General features: G+C 39.9%; 1 protein-coding gene across 3 annotated transcripts in view; it reads left to right on the top strand.

Moving 5' to 3' along the window:
- PPP2R2A (protein phosphatase 2 regulatory subunit Balpha) overlaps window positions 1-16,269 on the top strand; it is a 98,341-nt gene that overhangs the window by 37,353 nt on the left and 44,719 nt on the right. Inside the window, exon 2 of one of the 3 annotated variants that reach the window (XM_032795373.1) lies at window positions 11,007-11,120. The exons of 1 other annotated variant lie outside the window; for it this stretch is intronic. In XM_032795373.1, the coding sequence (XP_032651264.1) occupies window positions 11,093-11,120 (28 nt within the window). In that variant the 5' untranslated portion in view covers window positions 11,007-11,092. Of the gene's footprint in view, window positions 1-11,006; window positions 11,126-16,269 lie in introns of all 3 variants that reach the window. One more of the 3 variants, XM_075062749.1, reaches the window with a different exon arrangement.

Raw genomic sequence — 16,269 nt, 5'->3', positions numbered from 1 at the left:
CTCCATTTTCTTAAAACAAATAAATGAAAATAGAACATTGAAGTGAGAGGTATAGCATCAGTGGCAGGCGAGCTACCCAAGCTCTCAGAAGTTGATAACCACAATTTTTTTAAAACAAATGTCAGACTAGTAAATCTGCTTGTATAAAACAGGTTCCGTTATTTCCCCTTGGCCACGCAAGCGACTTTTTTTTTTTTAAAGCAGGTCAGTTGTCTTTCTAAAATGCCTTTTCTCCAATCTGCCAAGGGTACCAGCCTCCACAACCTGCTCCCCTTTCTGTCTCCCCCCCGCCTTTACCCTGTCCACAGCCTCTTAACCTCTGTAGATAAATTTCTGATAATTTTCACGTGACTTTACATTGTGTCTCTTCATACAACTCTTGTATTGGGTCTACCCACATGTGACCTCTGTTTTCATGAGACTTTGTATCAAAGTCTCATGTAGAAACTTGGTATACTGTTATAGCCCCTAAGGATAGAATAAGATAGAAGAAAAAGGTCTTTTTGCTAGCAGTAGAACAAGATCTCCCTCCATCCCCACAATCAATTGCCGAGTTGAATGAAAGAGGTATGAATGAGCAAGGTGTGGAAGGCAAGCACCTCCAGACAGAAGCAACAGTTGGAGAGGGGATGGAAGTCAGACCCAAGGACAATAAAACTTGTCAATATGAGACATATTGACGGCCTCGGGGATTAGAAGCAAGCACCTTCTTTTGAAAACACCTTCTTTGAACAGCATTGAGGCAACACCCAGAAGGAAGCAGCACAGAGGACCAATGGACACAGACACAGATTTTGAATCTGGTACAGATTTGCGTAAGAGGCAAGCTGCTATAAATATGAGGTGTCTTGCAGAGGACCTCGGGTCTTGTCTTGTCAACATCGGAGCATCGATCTGGATCAGCAGATGCCTGACTCCACCTCTCCCTCATCTAACTCACCTGGCCAGTGAAGTTAAGGGGAGCAACTAATTGGTAACAACAAAAAGATGGAGTGTGTGTATGTAGAGTGTAATATATCATACGCATATGATGCAGTGTTAATTAATACATGTATTACCAATAAATGTGGTGCTTTGCCTTATTCCCCCTGAAAAGATCCTGTGCAGTACTTTAAGTACAACAACTTCGTGTGTTGCCCTCTGTGTGGAAGTATCTCCCAATCCCAGTTTGTCATGCCCACTCTCTCCATTCATATTCCTCCTGAAGATGCATTCTTTGTTGAGTTCCAAGATCCTGACACACTAACACCCCCTGAAAGTTGTTTTATGTCCGTCATATTTGGGGTCTCCCATTATCTGTCTTCTAGCCTATATACCTTGCAGATCTGACACTGCCTTTGCATTTGTTTGTTGTAGGTCACTGAGCACATTGCATCAGTGCTCAATTCAGGAGGGTTCATTAGCTCCATGAGTACTGATTGACATGAGTGCTGCTTACCATGCTGTCTTTGGTAGCTCTCCCAAAGTGTTTGCCTCAGTTCCTTTGTGTTCTACCTGTCTCTTGGCCAACAGAGTCAAGCTGTCTAAGGATTGTGGTCTCTGCAGACTGAAGGAGAAAGGGTGGATGAGACAAGGTATTCCCATACAGGAGGTAGGGATGCTTCTGTTATGAGTTGGGGGAAATTATTTTCCATCAAAAGAACAAACAAAAGCTAGAGGAAAGAGAAGAAACTGGAGGGGGAAATGGGAAGAGAATGAGTGAGGTAAGGAAATAAGGAAAAATAAAATGCATGTAGCATATAGGCCTGAGTTACAGTTCTTGAACTGATAAGGTTTATTTCAGTTAGGGGTGTGGCTTTCTTTTTTAAACTGGAATAGCTATGCTGATATAACTCCTATTGAGGTTATATCAATAAAGAGGTGTTTTATACTGGCATAGTTTATTCTCCTTTCTGCCTGGGAATAGACTATACCAGTAGAAGCCCTTTCGTATTAGTGTAACTACTTCCTCGCTAGGGGGATTTTACTCCTTTACCTATACTGAGGGCTTGGCTACACTACAGCAGCGCTTTGAAGTGTGAGTGTGGTCGCAGCGCTGCGCTGGGAGAGAGTTCTCCCAGCGCTGCACATACTCCACCTCCTCATGGGGATTAGCTTGCAGCGCTGGGAGCCGCGCTCCCAGCGCTGCGGCACTGTTTACGCTGGCGCTTTACAGCACTGTATCTTGCAGTGCTCAGGGGTGTGTTTTTTTCACACCCCTGAGCGAGAAAGTTGCAGCGCTGTAAAACGCTAGTGTAGCCAAGGCCTTAGATAGTTACAGTGGTGATGCTCGTGTGTAGTCAAAACCTAAGAGTAGTTCACTTGTACTTGTTTCCCTGACACACCTCTCTTAGTTCTATTTGGGGGAGCGGTGACCCATGTATTACTTTGGGTTAAGGCCTGGCTTGTTATAGAGATTGTGGTAGTTTGTTTAAAAACTACATACCACAACAGCAAAAGATTGGCTTCTCTTCACCCTTGAGTAACAAGCTTAGTAGGAATAATGAGTGAATTTCAGCAGAATTATCGTGCAGTTCAATTCAGATGTGTAACACTGCTCTTTAAGAATCTAGCAAAGAGGTTATTTTGGGATACTGGCACCTCATAACAGGTTCTTTCAACAGAACAGAAAAACACTGACGCTGTTGTGAAAGTACTGCTGCTCCAAACAGGACTGGCATGCTTTCAAAATCAATAGGGAAACAGAAGAATTCTTAACTTAATGGGACTAAAGATTTTGAACTCCGTGGGGTCATGAAAGTCCTTCTGGAATATTTTTCCCTGTGTATACACACTTCCAGATTCATTCAAAGCCAGAGAAAGCAGCATAATCTTCTTTTGCCTGGATCATGTATCTGGCTTTGCCTAATAGCCTGGCTACACTAGCAGGGTCAGCGGTATAAAACTAAGCAGTGTAATTGGGATGAAAATTAGAATTTATGCAAAAGTGTTTCACATATGTGCGTGTGCAGCACTATTGCAGAATTGGCATCTATGGGTGGGCTGCAACCCGCTGGTTCTCAAAACATGTTTAACAGTAGGAAAAGTGGACATTTTGGCCTGGGAATACTGTGACAATTTTTCTACTCTTACCCAGAAAAGAGCTAGGTGATCTTCAATGCCCTCTTATCGCAGGCAGGACAGACCTCAGTTTAAAAGATTGTTCTGGAAAGACTCCCATTGTGTAAACTGAAAGTAGAATGTCCTGTTTCTAGACGGTGTTGCTGTCACAGGTGCTGGGTTGGTTTGTTTAAGCTGCTGAGTGTAGAACCCAGAGAAAATCATGCATGAAACCTAAGAAGGTGGAGAGGAGGAGAGAAGTGTTTTCAGTAATAAGACAGTTAGTAGTAACCCTCAGTTACAAAATTACTGCACTAAAAAGAGGGGGTGGGGGGTAGAATCAGGGATGAGGATGAGAGAGGATATAAAAATCCCTCCCTTTCTCCTACGCACCATCAGTAAACAAAGACTGTTACTTGTTCCTATCAGTTTCTTAATCTAAATTATAACTGCCTTCCAGAGATTAAAAATTTGTCATATCTCTCGGGTTTGTTTACACTTCCTGCCTGTCCCATTCCCATTTTCTGTGCTCTTCTAAGCCTGGTCTCTTTATCCCCACTGACTGTCTGTGGTTGGGTGTCACACTTTCAGTTGTGTTGTCCAATGTGTTGGGAATGCTGTTCCTCCCATCATGGTGATTCAGTCTTTCTAAATCCTGTTGTAACTGTTTTTCTGTTTACTTTTGGGATTAGTGGTCTGTAATCCATTTTATGATATTTGTATTAAATACTTAGTGTATTAAGGACTCTCTATAAATGCAAAATATATGCACGTAAACAATGAAGTACCAGTGGGATGGCTGAAACTTCCAGGGTATACAGTGACATTTCTTAACTATGTTTTAATCTTTTTGTGAAGTTGCTTCAAACATCAGTGATAGTTAAATTTTCCCACTTTTGATTCTTCTGTTTTGTAAGATCTTTTCCACGATAATGCAATACATAATTGCAATACAAAATCATTAGAAAGAGAAAATCCAGCTCGGAATGCCAGACTCCGTGTGTGTACGCAATTGTCTGTCATCAGCTACTATTATCATAGAATATCAGGTTTGGAAGGGACCTCAGGAGGTCATCTAGTCCAACCCCCTGCTGAAAGCAGGTCCAATCTCCAGACAGATTTTTGCCCCAGATCCCCCAATGGTCCCCTCAAAGATTGAACTCATAACCCTGGGTTTAGCAGGCCAATGCTCAAACCACTGAGCTGTCGCCAGGGGTCTCACAGGAAGTTGCATCTGTTTTGTAGCCTCAAATAGGAGGAGGATTTTTGCCTAATCTTGGATTTGAAACTAATAAAGAAGTTTCTACAGATGCTTTCGAGACACTTAAGAAAGCACAAAATTATAGTTAAGAATTAATCCTTCCAGCAGGTTTCCTGGTTTGTCCAGGCCTCTCCATTTAGTATCTCATAGTCTCTGACCCAAGACAGCTTATGTCCTGTGTTCATTTTTGACGTGAACACTACTGAACACATTAGTTGCTATTTTTTTTTCCAAACACTCCGTGGGATTTAGGCTTAATGGAAGCATTGTGCCTGAATGTCAGAGATGTGTTTGAAACTCTCAACCATTATCTGTGCTCGGTGAACTCCAAGAGTTCCTAGCCTCTACGGACCTCATGATGCCACCTTACTCCCATTCTGCTCTCAACTGATGTTCCTGAAGCTTATAGGAAGGCACTGTTTCTTTTGAGTTTGGAATTGTCCGTTGGATCTTGTTGAAGGTAATGATGGTTTTAGTTATGCCACCTTTTTGCTAGATCTACTTGTATCTTCATCCCTAAATGCTTCAGCGCTTGAAAGCTTAGTCAATGATACAGTTCAGGAGAGTTTGGAGGAGCACAATTGTCCCATCTCCTACCAGGAGTGCCCTTTCTGAGAGCTGGGTATTGTGGTAGACTTCCAAGTACGCCAAGATTACTAGTGTGTCTTTATCAGGGATCAAGCTTGTGCAAATGCAGGTCAAGATTTTGGCCCAACTAGAAGAAAAATGAATCTTGGGATGGCAGTATTGCCAGGTTCTGGCTTCCATAGTGACATATTTGCCCTTTGTTCAGGACGAGTTTTTCACATGCATGCTCTTTAATCCTGTGATCTCCATGTAAGTAATGATGGTGAAAGTGGGCAAATCAGTGGGGAAAAGTTGGTTTGAAGGACGTCCTGTCAAAGAACTTGCTGAGACCAGGGAACAAAGTGTTCTTTAAAAGTGATAGCTATCTTGATTTTTAACCACACTTAGCAAGTAGTGGAGAAGACAGAGTTAATATCTTTAAAAATGTATTAGCTGGTGGTAACCACTCCCTCAGTCGTTCACCTGTTTGCTTTACTCCAGGTATGATTCTCCATGGTGATCACTTGTTCCAGTGGATTGTTTGTTTCTGGTAAACAAGAGAAAATTCTACTTGGCATAGCAATATCTTGAACAAACATCTTGGAGCTTTAAAAAACTTTTTGGAGGGATGGGGAGCTGAAGTGAATAACCGGGACATTTCAGTTATCCACAAAATTTTCTGAGATATTATCATACGTAAAACTGGGTAGAACAGAATATGTAATAACTACTTAAGGATGATATCTGCTGTTTTATTTATCTGACTCATCTTGGAGTGGAAGTCCAATTTGCCAGGAGAGTGTCAACCTTGCGGGCAGTCAGCTTCTCCATAGAAGTTTTACAGGGTACCGTTCCGTACTTCTCTGCATACTTGCCTTCGGCATTACAGTTTGTCTGTAGCTACAGCTTATAATACAGGACCTGCAGCGCAGGTGTTTACAGACTGCCTTTTCTATAGCGCTCCTGTATATCCATGATCTGACACAAGCAGCTAACAAACCTCAGAGATGGTATCCTCATTAGCCCTTTGAATTTTCTGTTTCCATTTTATAAGAACGGCCATATTGGGTCAAACCAATGGTCCGTGTAGCCCAGTATCCTGTCAGTGGCCAGTGCCAGGTGCTTCAAAGGGATAAACAAAACAGGGCAATTATCAAGTGATCCATCCCCTATAGTCTAGTCTCAGCATCTGGCAGTCAAAGTTTAGGGATACCCAAAGCATGAGGTTGCATCCCTTAACATCTTAGCTAATAGCCATTGAGGAGGATAGGTTAATGGAGAACAAGTTTATCTGATTCCCTTTTGAGCTCAGTTTGTAGTTTTAGCCTTCACAACATTGCCTGGTCAGGAGTTCCTCAGGTTGACTCTACAGTGTGTGAAGAAATACTTCCTTTTGTTTGTTTAAACCTGCCACCTATTAATTTAATTGAGTGACCCTAGTTCATGTGTTATGCGAAGAGGTAAATAACACTTCTATATTCTCTTTTGGAAGACCATTGTCAATCCATAGTCTGGACTGGCATATCAGTAGTCCATAAAATCTAGAAATCCCAGAATTAGTATTTAAGGTCCCTGAGAAGGTGCATAAACAACAAATAGCTCCAAAAATATTTTGGAATACTGCAATTCTTTGTTCAGATTCCTTAGAAACGTGAGCAGATTGCTCCACTTGTGTAAACTGACTGATTTGCTTCCAGAGTATATACACACTTGGACAGACCAAAGTGGTTCCAAAATCTTGTGCAAAAACTTTTTTGGACTGGTGAAATAAAGGCATTCTGTTGGCTGCCGTGATTGTCTTACTACTGTAGACTAGGTAACATGTTCTGCCTGCCAAGCATGTTTTATAAGCAAAGCTTGCCCAAAGTTCATATTATGTTAAAATATATAACCTTTGCCAATAACAGTAAATGTTCTATTACAGTTGTAAACTAGAACTACAGATTCAATACAGAATATCTTAGAGTCTCACAAATTCAGCTTGTGGAATTAAATCAATGCTTTAAAATATAGTCAGCTCATTAGACTAATTAATCTGAACTAGTGGAGTTTTCAGTATTTTAAGTCCTTCCAAGCTGTTTCTTACTGAAATCTCTTCTAGAAACTCTTACTTGCTTGCATTGTCTCATGGACCGAGTTCTCTACTGTCCAGTTTTCAGGCCGAAGTATGGAAGATCCCTCAACCAGTTGCCTACAGTGAGATTCCAATTTCAAACACATTACTCCTTCAGAGCAAAATAGCTGTAAGTTCTCAGGGATATGTTTATTCAGCCATTCCTAAGCATGATCTTAACTCGTTTTCTTACTAGACGTTTATCTTTTTGACTTGCATGTCATTGTTAATTCTTCTGGCCCAGGCCCTTTGTTTCTCATCTTCACCTGAATCCTGACATGGCTGCCTTTCTACAGTGGACCTTGTACTCTAGTTAAAGAATATCATGGACCTAAGCACATCCTGCTTGTCGTCAAGCAGGTATTCATGCAGCTTCGCAGTAAGAGAATCTAGGGTGAAATTTACAGACCAGGGCAAGATGCTATGAACAGGTATACACCAACTTCTTCTGAGGAGTAACCCATTTGCTTGGTTTCTTGCTTCAAAGGACCATTCTAAACCTGATGTTTCGGCTTTCGCTGTCCTGCCCCTAATACACGCACCATATGCCAAAGTCTAGTGTAATTTCATTGTTACTAGAAAAAAGGAAATGAGCTTTCTTTATGCTTCCCCCATGGAATAGATTCTTGCCTAAACTTCTGGATGTTCTTTACTTTGGAAGGGTTCATTGCAGACTGTATGCATATTCCATGGACAGTTGGCTTCTGTGAAGAGGGAAACAGAGTCAGCAGTGGTTGCAGTCTTTTCTCCGTAAGCAATGTTAATACTGGTGATGCTCCCTCCATTGAAAATGTTTCAGGTAACTTGATGACTAGACATTATCAGTTTGATATTGGGGCAGTCTTGAGTCCTGTCTTTTGGTAGAAAGGTACTCATGCTGCCGTACAGGTTTGTAGGTTTTTTTTTCCACCCATTATTATTTGAATCTGTGTTCCAGCCATTCCTTCTAATGTCCCAAATTCAGTGCCTATCCTTTCAGTTTTCAGAGGGGTAGCCAACTGTTGGGAATGGGCCACATCCATCCTAATTGAATTGGCCTTGTTAGCACTGATCCCCCCCCCCCCTTGGTTAATTTGCCATGATTTTCTGCAAATACTGAAAAAAGAACAGGAGTACTTGTGGCACCTTAGAGACTAAGAAATTTATCTGAGCATAAGCTTTCGTGGGCTACAAATACTGAGTGACTTTTTTCATTGCACCACCTTGCTTTTGGGGGTGTTTTATCTGTTAGCAATTACATGTGTTATATTTTTAAGCTTCCAGTATGTCCTGTCTTCCCACAGTGGAGTCTGAACATATTGCATCAATCATCAAAACATGTTTTCATACATACCTTTTCCCCCCTTGATATAAAAGGAAAGGAGCCTTGTTTGATTGCTCTGGTTTTAGCTAGGAGACCTGCAGATCATTGTCTCTATCTTCATGTTTACCTAGAAAAGCTTGTGTTTTGAAAATCCATTAGAATTTATCCTCATAGTGAAGATTAGTTTTCTTCTTGACCCCAAAATAGTTTTGATTTTTGTTAGATCTCTAAAAGTAAAGTGGAGAAGATTTGTCAGTGACGGGAAATGTAGCGAGCTAACGGCAACTTTTCAGAATGAAGATCATATATATATATTCCCATTCACTCCTGTAAAAAGTTATAGCTTGCAGCCACTTATCTGGGATAGCTATTGGAAGGCTTACAGGACGCCAGACACAAAGCAGACTACATTCTGTTAGATAAGGCAATGCTTCAGGGTTAATTACCAGGAACCTCCAGCCACAATCCTGTAGGGCATTTTAAGATACTTGTTTAAGATCATTGGCTTGGTTTATTTTTTTAATGATGCTTTGTGCTGCTGTGCAATGTATCTGGGTTGATTCACAGTCTTTCATTTGGGTTGGCACACTGGATGGCGTTCTCCTATAGGTGATAGTTCTGATTGGTTAGGTAGTAACATGGTTGTCCCTGGCAAGCACCAAAAAAAAAAAAAAAAAAGCCTGGCTTTCATGTGGTAGTAGGGATTGAATATTTTGCTTTCAACTCACTGGGTTCAGGACCAAAATTTGGCAATGTTTACAAGTCATGAAAATATTTGTAATGATCCAACAAAGGTGCAACTAGTCGTGGCACGTTGAATGATATTGGACCTTAATATAGCTCCCTGATAACCATCTTGTTTTAATTCCTCCACTATGATTCCCACATAGTTTTAGTTGTCAAAATTTTATGAACCACTGAAGGTGAAGATTAGCTTTTTATACCATTCTAAAGCTGTGATTCCAAGACGGATTGATGTAAAGTACTGGTTTGTTTTCAGTTGTTCTTGAGATACCAGCTATATAATAATGCTAAGGAAAAAAATGGAGGGCCAGTGTTTTCCAAAGGGACTAATATTTTAGGTGTTTCCATTTTTGTGTGTCCAAATTTTGATGCTTTTAAGGTGCTTGACTTTTTCAAAAAGTTCTGAGCGTCCAGCCTACGAAAATCAAAACTGTAATCAGAATGATGAGATTTTAAAGTCTAATATATGCCACCCAGCTGGGGCTAGTGAAGAACACTGCACATAAATTTGGTGTTTCATCTTCAAAGTGATATACAACATGTATATCTAATCCCTGTAGTCCTATAGTCAAAGTTCTGTAGCTCAGGTGAACTGGAAGAATGTGAACAGTGATGTGATAAAGGTTAGAGGAAACAAAATAGTCTAGGTTAGCTATGACCAAAGAAGACTGTGGGGAACTTCAGAGGGGCCTAACAAAGTTATTTGTTTGGGCACCACAGTGACTGATGAAATTTAGTGTTGAAATTTGTGAGGTGATGCATTTGTTGCTGGGTTCTAATATTAATTAACCACTCAGGGGGAGGGTCGGGGGTGGAGAGGGCCAGACAACTCAATGTAAATTTCTGCAGTGGGTGTCAAAAAATAAATAAGCAAAATGTTAAGCTGTATAAAGAAACCAATACTGAAAGTATTATTATGCTATGATATAATTCAATGGTATGCCTTTCCATGGAATATTGTGTTTGAGTTTTGGTAACCCTGCCTCAGAGAGGTTATAGCAGAAACAGGCAGTGAAATTGACTATAGAGATGAGATAGACTGACCCCATTTAGTGTTGAGAAGACACAAACAAGAGGAAGCATGATGGTAGTATACAGAATTGGTGTGTGGCTGTTTTCCCTTGTAACAAGAATAAGGCTACCTTAAGTTAAACTGAAAGGTATCAAATCTAAATTGAAAGCAAATGTAGTTTTAAATACTATATGACCTCTCAAATTCACTGTCTCAAGATATAACTTGAGGCCTAGTAAGATTAATAAAAGAATTAGGTATTTGTATGGGTAATGACAACATTTTGATAAGGGTATAATCTCTCCCACTTTGGAATACGCCTGTATGATAATGGTTAGAGGAAAAACTTCACTATGGGTAAGTTATTTCATGTCTGTGGACTACCGATATTTTGGCCTCTTCTTCTGTAGCATCTGGTGCTGCCACTATAAAACAGTGTATTGTAGATGAACCTTTGAGGTGAAATCCTAGCTCTAGAGAAGATGATGGGAGAGTTTTGCTATTTCATCCTGTTGTAATTCATTATGACAGTTCCTCTGTTCATACAAATAACAGACCTTCAAGCTGTTACTTGATTATTCTGTTTAGTCCCTTTTGTTGTCAGTATCATGGACCTGACTACAGAAAGTTCTGGCCCCAGTAGTAATTTTTTTTATCCCTTTTGGAAGGAGGAAAAATGTGTAGAAAATGGAGTATGGGGAAGAAAGAAGGAAAAGATGATCTCCAAGATGAGGAAGGAGTCCCTTTGTCAGTAAATAAAAAAGGTCCTAAGTTGGATGTAGAGGATTTTTATCACCTGCTCTCTAGATTTGCCTCTTTTCAGATATAATAGCTTTTTATATATCTAGTATAGAAATTAAATAGATACTTCCTGCCTGATTTAAAAAAGAAAGCAATAAAAGTAACTGACAATCCCATGCCACATTAATAAGCAAGATAGATCAGGTCACTTTCGTTTCCTTTTTAGATTTGGGAGAACTCTACTTAAACTATGGTGGGACGAATGAGCAGGAAGTTTAGGTGCCCTGGAAGAGTCCTCCGTTTATCCTCTCCATGACAACTGCTGCAGGGGACCAACCTGGTGACGTACGTTTGACTGTCCTTTGCTAAAAGACCTTTATCAGTTAGGAGTCTATCAAACCTGCTTTTCACTTCTGCTCCAGGATTAGGCAGTGTGACAAAGTTCCTCCTCTGCCTTGGTGGGTACTACGCTTATTGGCGGATTTTGGTAACCTCAGAGATCTTCCTGTGTTAGATCAGGAGTTGGGAGGTTTTGGAGGGAACTCGGGCCCACCCTCTACCCCAGGTTCCAGCCCAGAACCCTGTGGACTGCAGCTGCCTAGAGCGCGTTCTGGAACAGCTACACAACAGCTACAATTCCCTGGGCTACTTCCCCATGGCCACTTCCCAACACCTTCTGTATCCTCACTACAGGATCTTCCTCCTGATATCTGTTAACGCTTGTACTCCTCAGTCCTCCAGCAGCACACCCTCTCACTCTCAGTTCCTTGCACTTCTTGCTCCCAGCTCTTCTCATGTGCACCACAAACTGAAGTGAGCTCTTTTTTTAAACCCAGGTGCCCTGATTAGCCTGCCTTAATTGATTCTAGCAGCTTCTTGATTGGCTGCAGGTGTTCTAATCAGTCTGTCTGCCTTAACTGTTTCCAGAAAGTTCCTAATTGTTCTGGAACCTTCCCTGTTACCTTTCCCAGGGAAAGGGGATCTACTTATCACTCTCCTGTAACCATCTGTCCTGACCCTGTCACAGCAGACAATTCTAGTTTATAAAAATATGCCTGCAGGGAGTCTTGTGCTATTGTAGTTTAGGAGTTGCCTCTATTAGATTTTTTTAATGTATTTATTTATTCATATGTATACATTGCAATTGTCTGCCCAGCTTTATTTGAACAGAACTCGGAAAACCTATTGTAAATATATTACAAGCCTAAATACGTACCTCAATTGACTGCATCCTTTATTTTGCAGCTATATTTACAAAGCACTAAGCATATTAATAGTGGAATTAGGATATTCTTTGTATATTACATTTCATGTGAATAAGGAATTGAAAATAATTTAGTGAATAAGCAATTTTTTTCTAAACATCATTCCAGTACAAGCGCTGTAGTTAAGCATAACTATCTTTGATAAGGGCCCCTAATAATCCTATTAGAGCTTTTTTACTGTATTAACTTAATATCCTAATTCAGGAGACGTGAATAAGGTTATTAACAGTTTTTAAACTTAAATTCACATTATAATCCATGTGGGGCGGGAGGTTTCTGTTGCAGAGTAAAACTACTGTAACAGATCAAAGTAGATATAAAAGAGTTGGGGTAGGGAAGGCTTTTTATGAAAATAACTTATTTTCTCAACTCTGCTGATATAAAGTTTGATGACTTCCCATATCTAAGGTTGAGTAAGCAACCTTGTGGTTAATGCAGTGGACTGGGATTCAGGAGAATTGGCTTCAATTCCTGTGGGATTTTGGGCAAGTCACTTCATTTTTCTGTGCTTCAGTTTTCCTGTCTATAAAACAGTGATTGTATTTCCTTACCATAATGTGGTTGGGTGAGAATAAATTTACTAATACAAGTGCACAGCTACCATAGCAATGAGGGCCATGTATGAATCTAGGTAATATCTCTCCTGTTTTGTCTTCATCAGAAAAGTGTCTTCCTCTTGCCTGCTCTTGATACTAATCCACCGTAATTAAATTCTTGGTCCCTTGAAATGTCAGAATACTGCTTCTTAGGCCCTGTCTACACTCACTGGGGATCAGAGCACTCTCCAGTACTCCACCGAAGTGAGGGGAGTCAGGCAGGTTGGCAGGAGAGCATCTCCCATTGACACAGCACGGTGTAGGCACTGCAGTAAGTCGACCTAAGCTACATAGACTAATGTAGCTGGAGTACCATAACTTAGGTCAACTTACCCCGGTAGTGTAGACGAGGCCTTAGTGTCAAAGAAATCTCAAGACACCTGGAGTTAAAAAAAAATAAAATAAAATATAGAGAATAAGTGGCCTCCTAAAACAAGTGGATTGTGCATTCATTCTGTGACTTTCTCCAGGTCTATCAGGAGATGGACTGAGTTAACTATATTCACTAAGGTGTATCAAATATGTGCAGTTTTAGGTGGCTGTTCTTTTTCATTATCTCTCTTGTGACACTGTTGCTTTGGGGTGGAGGGGAGCATTCTGCAGTAAAATATAGAATGCAGTATATTTCTGAAAGTCTGTTGCAGACTTACTAGAGCATCAATATATTTGCTGCTTCTCCCTCACAGGTTTTTCTCCTCTGTACTGTTTTCCTATAATTTGGACGCTCCTGGGCAGTGGTGAAAGCAGCCCTGAAAGTTTCCAAGGCCTCCACCTAGAGACTGTAGCGAAAATAGCATACACAAAAGGGAGGAGGCAAGAGAAAGCAGCACGTTCTGTAGATGCTCTGTTTCCCACTGCAGCCCTGAAGGACTAAAATAATCCTGCCTTGTAATTGTCACTGAGATTCTAGTTACCATTTGAAAGAAAAGACTAGCATTCATTTTGTTTGGGAACAAGGGTGTTAACACAGATGAAAATACACAAGCGAATTAGTGCACTGCAGAAGATGAAATGCTTCCCCTGTCAATTCTCAAACGCTATTAAATCCGCCCAGTCTAACACCAGTGCTTTGATGTCTGCCTCTTTCTTTGACCAAGGTATGGGAATACAATATTCTTAATGGTGAGTTACTTGATTTAAAATGATTGATTAGTTGCATTGCTTTCAATACTTATTTTATATAAATGTGCAGCTCAGTACTATTTTCAGGCTAATAATAGGAAAGCCTTTTTTTGATTACTTGTATAGGATACGTATGTTTTGACTTTTGAGAATAAATAGCTCAAGGCTGCCTTATAAGAGACAGGTTCCTTAGATTCATTTTTACTTTTTTTTTTTTAAATACTAGTTTTACAGACTAAAAGGAGTTGCTAATTTTCTGTTGTGATTGCAAATAAAGAACTTTATTTTTTTAATTTAAAACTAAATTGATCCAAGCCCTTTAAAATATCTGTTTTCTGGATAGTAGAAAAATAAAACACAAGTAAATGCAGCATTCAGAGTTTGAATGTCTTGTCACCTTCAGAAGAGCATACTGTCTTTTCTTGGAGGGGGTGGGGATGCTAGTGCTGAAACTTCTTTCACTGGCGGAGGTTCATGCAACTGATTCTGTAAACAAAACAGGAGCTGTGTCAGCTTGCTGGCCACTAATCAGGTGCTCACACATACACACAAACCCGTAAGGTACTAGGAACAGAAAGTAAGGTGAGAGGTAATATTTAGACTGGGAGACCTCCTACAGGCTAGTGGATGCATTTAGGAGGTGATTTCTAGGCTTAAAATTATAAATATGTGTACAAAACATAAAACTGTAGTGAAAAACAGGCATGAGCAAAGACCATAAGAAACTTTGCTCTTCATGAGCAAAGACCATAAGAAACTTCTCTGAATGTATTTTAGACAAATTATGTTCAAGGAAAATAGTTGAATCAACAAACCTCAGAAAATTCAGTTACAATCCCCTAACTTAGAATTTCCTATCTTCTGTTGCTATATATCACGGTTGTAAGGCTTTCAACGTGTGGTCTTTATCCTTTCCCTTTTTGGAACGGCAGTTCTGCAAAATAACTTGTCATGAAATGCATCAAATGTGTGTTAATTGACCTGACTTGCGGTTCTGATCATTCCTATAAACACACATTCAGGCTTGCAAAAATATGTATTTTGGTGTGAATATGTAATATTTAAAAGCATACTTTTTCCTGGCCAAATAAGTACTATGATAGCTTTACCCATGTCCTCTGTGGTCAGGTTCTAAAGCCAATGTTTACCTTTCAAACTTGCAGGTGCCATTCCAGTTTATTAGCAAAATGGTCTCCTCAACACCATGGTTAGCGCAGTTGTCTGTGAAAATACTAGCAGCTCATTTTCCGGAATGCTTTTCAAAGTATATTTCATTCTGTACACTTGTTAGTATTCACTGTTTTCTGAAGCCACACAATATCCATTTTGACTTGGAATGAGGTGCCAAGGCTTTTATCTGATAAATATTTTCCTTTAATATTGCTTATTGGATCATACAGCTTTCTTAGATTTGCAAGTGCTTTACATTAACTAACCCTCAAAACAATCCTTTGCAGTAAGTATTATTTCCCTGTTTTACAGATGGGGTAATAGAGGTTTTTAAATTTACTCACCCGGGACAACAGAGGGAGTCAGGATTTGAACTTGGGAATTCCTGGCTCCTACGTCTACTCATTATTATTTATTTGTATTACAGTAGTGCTTGGAACCCTAGTCATGGATCAGAATGCTAGGTGCTGTACAAACACAAAATAAAAAGACTGTCTCTGCCCCTTACAGTCTAACTTGTGAAGGGTGTACATTGAACATCTATACTACTGTTTATTTACATAAATATTCTGAAATCTTTTTAAAAAAGTAATCTCTCATATCTGCATTAGTGAGAGGCAAGTATCATTTTAGCCAGCAGTGAGTAGGAATGAATGGATATTGTTACTTCTAAAAGGGGGGAAACATCAATTTATGAAGGATAAACTTCTATATTTTGTTAAGGGATTTAGAGCATAGTATTCCTCCTCCCTACCCCCGTGTGGTGTGAATATTGGTGTATTTAGAAAGAAGTTTACATCACATCTACATATTTAACTTTAGGATCATGTTAGTGAGAATTTTCATCATCTCTGTATTTTCAGTTCTCTAATATGTGGCAATGAACACTGCATATCGCAGAGCAGAACTGAGCTGTGCATCTAACATACTCCCATAAATGCAAGAAGTCTGACTTTGCATCTTTTTCCTTGATATTTGGGGATTTTGCAGCTCAGTTTGGCCTGCATGTTTAAGCTGTCTTGGCATTGCACAATTTTGAGACAGTACTCTGTGCTTGTATTTGCTTTATATTGCAGTAAATAGAAAACAGGATATTTTGGTAATGCCCACAAAGGGCACCACCCATTTTTCTGGAATAACATCAGAATGATTTTTGCATAAGATCCACCTTAGACATTTTGAAAAATGTCTTCCTTCAAAATCACAGAGAAAAGACATGACCTTTTCTGTCTTCCTTTAAATGAGAGGGGCTTGGTACTTTTGGTGTCTGCTTTCTGTTCTCATAACATGGATTCCTGACCTGCCTCTCTGCAGAAATCTTTGGATGTTAAGATAT

Source organism: Chelonoidis abingdonii, chromosome 2, assembly GCF_003597395.2.
Source record: "Chelonoidis abingdonii isolate Lonesome George chromosome 2, CheloAbing_2.0, whole genome shotgun sequence".
Lineage (NCBI taxonomy): Eukaryota > Metazoa > Chordata > Testudines > Testudinidae > Chelonoidis > Chelonoidis abingdonii.
This window is presented reverse-complemented; position numbering and strand designations above follow the sequence as displayed.